The 8496-nt window shown below is 42.5% G+C and overlaps 1 protein-coding gene across 1 annotated transcript; it reads right to left on the bottom strand.

Moving 5' to 3' along the window:
• Nucleotides 1–4496: 4496 nt before the first annotated feature.
• Nucleotides 4497–8161, bottom strand: zic4 (zic family member 4). The gene is made up of 2 exons (XM_026292855.1): nt 6963–8161; nt 4497–4960 (listed from the first exon to the last, which is right to left on the bottom strand). Exons 1-2 carry the CDS (start codon nt 8116–8118, stop codon nt 4497–4499), a joined length of 1620 nt encoding a protein of 539 aa, XP_026148640.1. The 5' UTR covers nt 8119–8161.
• Between the last annotated feature and the right edge of the window lie 335 nt (nt 8162–8496).

Here is an 8496-nt window from a genome sequence, read left to right as displayed (position 1 = left end):
TTACATTTATATTATGTTTAAAATCCTAAATCATTTTCTTTAGCTTATTGCTATGTAAAATATAAAATTATTTAAGAGAAGGGGAAAAAAAGCACAATATAATTCCCCAGATCTTTCCCTCGTCACAAGCACACATCACGTCTGAACAGACTAAAACAATATTTTGATCTATATATTTGCTCAAGATGCAGCAACAAGTTCCCTCTGCATATATAAAATGACTTGCATTAATAAAAGAAGTCATCATTGCTCTCTTTAACTAGATTGTCTTCACTTCAGACTGCGGGATCAAATGAGAGAAGGAGATCCAAGATCAAAAGATACTAAATAAGCGGCTCGCTGATTCATTCGTGCAGCTGTATTGAGACCAAGGCCAATAGGCGTATCATACATTGAAAGGAAGCTGCTATTCAGAGTGCAGGTGTGAAGTATGTGGCACATTCTGCCATATAATGTGGAGGTTGTTAGACATTCGTGCTCGGGCCTATAGACTACTGGGGGGCTGATTCACATTGGAGGGAGGCCGCTCATCTATGAAAGTAAAATAACTTAGTTTCCTGAATTCTGACGGTAATCCTAAAATCTAGGGGCTGGATGTGGAGGAGGAGGGGCAGAGGAGTGGGAGTGGGAGGAAGGGGGAGGGAGGGGGGGGGGGGCGTACTGGTACTGATTTTTAAACATGGTGGCTCAAAACCAACATTGGACGCATCAGAATAAAAATATGAAATATTAAAAATGGCTAGGCAATGGTTAACTAGTTGACCTCACTTTCACACAAACTGTAAAAGTGCTTTTTACAAAAAGAAACAGTATAATAAAGTTTGGATAGGTCAAAATAATAAAACTGTAGAACAGCGCGCTCTCTTCAAATGAAATCTATTTATTTATTGAAATTTGTATTTATTTACTGCTCAATAAATACATATTTCTCTCCACTATAGCGTTTAGGAGCGTCACCTCGATTATAACAAATCTACCCTGCTTTTCCGCTCTGTTTCTGGTGGCTCTATTGCACCTGTCTGTCTGTCTGTCTCTTCATTTTCCATGCCAATTTCGGCCACTTCATTCCTGATAATTATGACCTGGTTGGTGTCGGAGGTGCTGATGGTGGTGTTGGAGCGTGGGGTGGGCGTGGAGCAAAGGGGGGCCTGGTGTGTGTGTGTGTGTGTTGGGGGGTGAGAGCAGGGTACTCTCGGTGAGTGAGGCTTTTACTCGTAGCCTGCTAATCCCCCTATTAAAAGGGCTTTGTTCAATAATGCCGTACAGTTTCCGGAAGTAGGATTACCGTCTCCATTATTTTGCAAAGAAATTATATTTCACACTCAAATGAGCCTTAGGATGCAGCGGTAGTGGTGGTTAGAAGAAAAGGAATGGATTCATTTTCTTTTTGTTGCGGTTTGAAAGTTTAAACCCTCTTTTCCTTTTCAAAAACATCTTTTCTCTAATGAATGTGAGTGTATTTCCTGTTTTGTTTTTGTTTTTTTTTGGAGAGCATTGGTTTGGCGTGTTCCTGCTAAAGTGGAGACTCTCTCCTATTTCTCTTTCTCTCCCTCGCACGCACAACCCCCGCCAGTCACGCACACACGCACATGCACACACCTGTTCCCGATTCCTGACCCCATAGCAGATATTAGATCAGAGGTTGTCACTCAGCTGAAGGTGGGAAGCCCCGATGAGTGAACCCAACGGGATCCGTTGTTAAATAAACTGCCTTTGGTATCCAGTGTCTTCACGCCGGGAATTTAACTTTCACAATAAAAGCCAACAGTCGTCATATTGTATCTCTGCTGTGGAGCAAGCACGTCTGTTCATCCACCACTTCTCGCAAAGTCCCTCGATCCAAGCTACTGTGCAACCAAACCTTCTCACCGGCTTCAGCAGCGTAATTTCTGACTAAAAACAGGATGTTGATGTTGGTTTAAGTCATAAATTATTAAGTCACTAAACGATTTCAAAGCAGACGTGCCCAGCCTACATTTTATTTGTTTATTTTGTGACATCCAAATCAAATAAAAGCCATTTTCTTCTTTTACCACCACCATGCAACACAATAGCCACTAAAAACGTAGAGTTTTCCACACCTACACGAGTCTTAGGTTTTAACTCTCTCCCCCTGTCGCTTTCTTTCCCCCCTAATGAAACGCTCCTTTAAATTATGCTTATCCTTCACTTTCAGCGCTGAATGCAAAATATTTTTACGCGACTCAGTTACTTCTTGTCCATTTGACGACTGGAACTAAAAGCTTTAGACGGCCCAATAGAGAGGAGCCCAACAAATCGGAGACAAAAAGCTTTCCGTGTCATCAACGTTGTTCAGACGACCCAGAAGAATCCCTCTGATATTAACTTCCACTTCAAAGACTCCCACTTTCAATTGAGATCCAACTATCTTGTTTTTTTTTTCTCTTCCTTCCTTGTTTTTTTTTTCTTTACGCACAAGAGCTAGTGCCAAAAGAGGCATCATTATCATCATCTTCTTCTTCTTTGGTTGGTTTAGTGCTTATTCTCTCCTTTCATCTGAGCCTCCTTTACAGAGCAAACTGCCATGCACGCAACTAAACTATATAGACGTGTCAGAAAAATGATGTTTCTACTCAAATACTCACATAAAGTCACTCCTCAGCCCAGAGTTTTCCCCTCAGTCCAAGAGTGCTCTTCAGGTGTTTGGTTAGCTGCGTCCTTTCTCCTGTTCAAGCTCATTTTTATTAGTATTGGATTTTTGATTGTATTATAGAAAAATCCTCTATCTGGAAAAGCCCGAGTTGTCTGAAAATTATGTTCAAAGTTGAAATAATGAATTTACACGCCTTTTACTGAAATATGAACTTATCATTAAAGTCAGAGTGTAAATATGATTATTGTTAAATTTATCCATTGAGCAGCTCGGGCCCTCTTGCAGTGTAAGTCTATTATGGTGTGGGACAACTGCGTTTCAGCGGCTTCTCCTTTGATTGTAGTAAAGTAGGCCTGGAGCAAAAGAATATATTTTTCTTCTTTATACTGCTCTAGTCTGCAATATAAAGGACATAGATTACCGTTTCCTACCCCATGGGGAGCAAATATTACATTCTTTAGAGCGGACTTTTGAGTCGACCGACTTGGCCCCATATCATTTGAGTTTGACTTGGCTATTGCTATAGAAATCTTAATTCACCATGAGGATTCACCGTCGTGAAAAAAAATGGCTCTTTGTACAAAATGTTCTTTGAAGTCTGGATCAAAATATTGTAGCCTTTCATCAAACTCTGCCCACGTCTGCCTCAAACTACAACTCAGCTGAGAAAGTAAAACTTAACACAATTGGAGAGAAAGTCTCTCCTTTGACCAAAACACTTCAGAAAAAAAAAAAAATTAAATTTAAAAGAAAGGACCTTTCGTTAAATTTTCTCTGCTTGTATTTTAGCAGTTTTAACATCAATATGAAAAGCAGACTTGGACATGTGTTGAGGTTTACTCCAGGCTCTGTGTGAAGGAAGCAACAGTTTTTTTCCCCTTTTTTTCCCCCAATGGAAAAAAAAGGAGAAAAAAAAAAAAAACACAGACATGTTAAGTAAAGTTAAAGAAATGTTACACATACATACTCCCCCAAAATCGGTCATTTCAAAATAATTCACAAAGTCGAATAGCTCAGGTAAGTCTTCACTTCTGTCATACAAGATTTATTCAAAATACTCACAAATTACAAGGCAGTTCGGTCCTCAGTTTGAGTGCCGGTCGAGTTCAGGTATTCAAAATTTTTAAAAAAAGGGAGGGGGGAGGGATAAAAAAAAAAAAGGAAAAAAAAATTACTGACGACAATGATACAAAAAAACCACAAAATGCCCACTCTGATAAAACATTTATAATTTCACGCTTGTATATCAAATACTGCAGGCTTATGAAACAGTTCAATTACTGACCCTCTGCACACATGGAAACAAAAATGCTGTAAACTTAACATGTTTGTACAAATAGCTGCAGTAATCATCGAGAAACTGCTCGGAGGCAGATCCTTACAAAATTATCAACATCAACACATCGAAGCTTATAAAATTTACAAATGTACATTTCTGCCCTAACTGAAACATGCACTTTGGTTCGAGAATAGAAAATCCTTCAATATCAGATTGAAAAATAAATAAAAACATGTTGAAGTCCAAACTTGAATTTACAAAATATTTTTACACCAACATGCCTAGCCTACAATGATATACCACACAGTCTAACGGATTACCACCACTCTCTGCACAAGCGGACCAGTGGGCCATCAGGGCGTACAGGCACTGAGCCAACCATTTTAAATAGCTGAGGTTTGAAAATATATTTTTTATTGTGACTGGAAATTAGCACATCTCTAAGGTTTGTGCATTTTTCTCTCCAGTGTGGTTTAAATACATTTCTTGGCTCTGGGTGTCTGTTTGGAGACTCATCCAAAACAGCTACCAGTGGGCCTTCACAGGAATATAGGCACCAAAGCCAAACTATTTTAATAGTTAAGCTTACTAAAGTGTGTTCTGTCACTTCTGGCAATGTGTATGAGTCCAATTGGCGTCCCTTGGTTCTGGGTTTCTGTAAGGTGGCTCGTCTGAGGGGTCGGGTGTGGAAGTCCCGCTGGGTGGTGTTTGGGCGCCGCTGGCACCTGAACTGTGGCACACGTACCATTCACTTAAATTCGCTGGCTGGGAGGCGCCTACCGGCTCCGTCAGCACCGAGGAGCCCCCTGGCTCCCGGCCCAGGTCTGAGGAGGGGGAGACCAGGGATGGAGTGGACGACTCGTAACCCGAACTGGGCGGAGGGGACTTGCAGTGCACCTTCATGTGTTTCCTCAGGGAGCTGGGGTGTGTGTAGGACTTATCGCAGCCTCTCACTTTGCAGTTGTAGGGCTTATCGCTGGTGTGGACGTGGGAGTGCTTTTTCCGGTCACTGCTGTTGGCAAAGCGTCTGTCGCAGCCGTCAAACTCGCATTTGAAGGGCTTCTCACCTGTTAACAGTGATGGTGACATAATAAAATGTAAATCAAAAATAAACGATTTTAAAACGTGAGATTTGATGCTGACCGTCTTATTTATTCTTCTATCGATTTGCTTTGAGATCATCCCCGCCCATTTCTAGCAGTGTGATGTTGAACAATGTGGGTGCACGACTTAATGAGAATACATGGGCTTCAAATGAAATAAACAACAAGTACCCAAGTGTGTGTGTGTGTGTGATAAAAATAAATTAAAGAAAATAATAGTTTAAAAAGCGGTCAATAACAGACACTGATTACTTTTGCTTATTCCTCTAGCGCAATTCTGTGTGTATTTAACCGCAGACACACTATTTCCCCACTGAACATGACTGCACTTTTTTTTTTTTAAAGTTTGCCTCCTAGGACAGACCTGGCATGAGTCTCAGTCTGGTATAAACAGGAGGGCTGCACCCCTACTGTCCCGGGTCTATACCTGGCGTCTGCATGCATCAAGGCATACGTCAAAACAGACAAGCTATGATCACAGACATAGCATGCCCAAAACCAACAGAAAATAATGATAAATGAAAGTATTACAACCTGGTTTCACCCACTGAATGACAAGGCAGCCTATCTGCTATTTGAATCCTGCACATGGTTATGGACTCGGTCTAATTTTGCGTCTTAATAACAAGCATTTCTACCTGATTATGACGAGGCAAAAAAAGACAATCTGAATAAATTACACGGAAATCAGCCACTCCTGATTTTTCTTCTCCGATTAAAGCTTTTGAGAATATGTAATTGCCTCTGTCTAATTACACTTGCGGGTTGAATATCAATTTGACCTTCAGCTGTCGGGTTGAGAGAGCCAATCAAGGATATTAGTGTAGTACAAGAAACCGTCGAGGAACAGACCCCAGGGGCAACCCCAGACATAACCACAGTTTCGGGATAGGTTTTAAGCACGATACCAAAGACCAGACCCCTTGGGAGTCAACACACAGAAATAATTTAACAGATCTGTACTTAGGTAATGTGAGCAAATTGTATGAATAATACATAGGGTGCAGAAATGAAGCAGAGTGGGAGTGCCATGCAGCCACCGAATCGTATAAATTTACAAATCTGACTCGACATTTTGAGGCCGTTTCCATCCTTCGCTCCGCAGCATGACACAGGGTCGCAGCCAAATCGCACAGTTGCGTTTTTAAAGTTAAATCAGACCCTCAAGCCGCGGCACCGTACACGCATCAGTTATTATAGACGCAGTGAGCCAGCCTGTTGTAAACCTGTTGCTTTGGCTAAAATTCTCTAAACAACGCTGATCTCTTATTTCACCATGCATGCTGTCATAATCTGATGAAAAATATTAACAGGAAGCTTCAGATAAGTCAATGCACAGGTCAAAAATGAAACTACTACTACTAAGTTTTAAATGTGCTAATGTTATGAATCCAATTAACTGTCATCATCGTCATCATTAGCATCATCATCATCACCACCATCACTATTATTACTAAAACATAATCACCACATTGTCGCAGAATGTGCGGAATGTGAACATGCACTTTTGTACCTTTGCATCCACTAATGTCTGGCATGCACTAAGCTACTTGGACACGACCCGACGTGTGCCTCAGTGTGCCCCAGTCTTTGTACTGTGGTGTAAACAATAGGTTGAACCGTCAAACGCCTAAGTGAGCTGTATTATAATCCCCAAGGTCAGCCTTTTGTGAAACTTGCAAGCACTGATGCAACTCGTAACACACAAGTAGTTGCTGCGTACTGATGTATCGGAAGCACAGATTGATTAATTGCCTTGGCCCATCAGAGTATGAGTTCAATGCGTAAAATGAAAATAAAATAAAAATAAAGCTCAGAAAAATAAAAAACAACCAAAAGCATGCAAAAAAAACACCACTTACTTCGGTATGGATAGTATGCAAAACTACATTTACATTTAAAGACGCCACTTTATGCACAATTCCGGCATTTCTACGTTTACTTCTATGAATAAATAGTTACTGACCTGTGTGCGTCCTTTTGTGAATTTTGAGATTCTCAGATCTTGCAAACACTTTCCCGCAGCCAGGGAATGGGCATGGAAACGGTTTCTCCCCGGTGTGCACTCGAATATGATTCACAAGCTTGTACTTGGCTTTAAAAGGTTTGCCTTCCCTCGGACACTCTTCCCAAAAACATATATGATTAGCCTGCTCTGGTCCTCCAACGTGCTCCACCGTCACATGCGTTACAAGCTCGTGCATGGTGCTGTAAGTTTTGGAGCAAAGTTTTTTCGGCGAGTGCTCCGGCTCCAGCCATTTGCAAATCAGCTCTTGCTTTATCGGCTGCCTCATGTAGCGGAAAAAAGCACCGGCTCCGTGGTGGTGGTGAGCGCTAAGATTCATGTTCAGATTCAGACCACCGTAGCCATGCAAAGGCGAGGCGGAGAACGGATCAGCCCTGGAGCTTGCCACTTGACTCAAGTGATCAGACCTAACGTACATTTCTCCAGGCAGTCCTAACCTTATTTGTCCATTCAACGCTTGCCCACCCGGTGAACCGCTAGAAGCCTGGTCGTGATGGAGTCCGGAGAAGAGGGTATGATTCCCAGCGTCAGGGTGATGACCATAGTGTCCGGGATAGCTACCTGTTGTTGAGACAAACATTCCGTGGTGAGAGGCTGAACCAGCAGTCTGGTCAGTCAGTACTGGCATGGCTTGAGCTGTCAGATCTCTCCGGATGAGGAAATCCCTACCTGCGGATAAAGCCTGGGCTGTGTGAGACATAGAATAAGGGACCGATGTCGCCTGAACCGGGCCAAAAGCTCCCGTTTGACTGGAGACCACTTCACTGTGGCCTGCCATATGATGATTGTGGTGGTGGTGATGGTGGTGGGGATAATGATGGGCTGGGCTGATTTTGAGGGCCGCGGAGTGCCCCATGTGTTCTGGCCCGAATGGACTCGGCCCCAGGCGGGGTTCCGCAGTAATCTCCCCAGGGTGCGAGTGAGCCATTGAGTGTGGATGGCTGCTGAACCCCGGGAAGCCTGTCACGCTCTGAGGGGTATGGTGGTGATGATGGTGATGGTGGTGAGCCCCTGCCAAGTCAACTAATCTCAGCGCCGTGTTCCGTTTGGAAAACGCAGGGTCCATCACGGGGCTTCCCAGTGCATCCACGCTCATTTCTAAATAATTTTAGAATAACGTGACAGCAGGAAAAATAATAATGATGATGACAAATATATTTTAATCGTAATGAAAATAAAGAAATAAACTTTATAAAGTTAAATCTATCTGCAGACTGTATGGAATCCCATTCGGTTGAGAGGCAGCAGCAGGACGCTTTGATACTGAATAGAGATTCATGGTAGGCGCTGCAGCCCGTGGAGCTAAACAATCACCCTGCGCTCTAATTGGTCAGAGCTCGGTGATTGACGTCACCAGTGACAGTTTCCAACGTGAAGAAAAATGTCTTAGTGACAGCAAGCAACCAACGCGCATGCGTACTGCCTGAGGCAACGCTTGAGAAAAATAGTTGTTATGCAAAGGTTATTGTACAAA

This window comes from Mastacembelus armatus, chromosome 20, assembly GCF_900324485.2.
Source record: "Mastacembelus armatus chromosome 20, fMasArm1.2, whole genome shotgun sequence".
Taxonomy (NCBI): domain Eukaryota; kingdom Metazoa; phylum Chordata; class Actinopteri; order Synbranchiformes; family Mastacembelidae; genus Mastacembelus; species Mastacembelus armatus.
This window is presented reverse-complemented; position numbering and strand designations above follow the sequence as displayed.

Coding starts and splice junctions, on each gene's coding strand:
- zic4 (XM_026292855.1), bottom strand. CDS start 8,118: ATGAGCGTGGATGCACTGGGAAGCCCCGTGATGGACCCTGCGTTTTCC. Junction 4,961..6,962: donor TCACAAAAGGACGCACACAG/GTCAGTAACTAT, acceptor CACTGTTAACAG/GTGAGAAGCCCTTCAAATGC.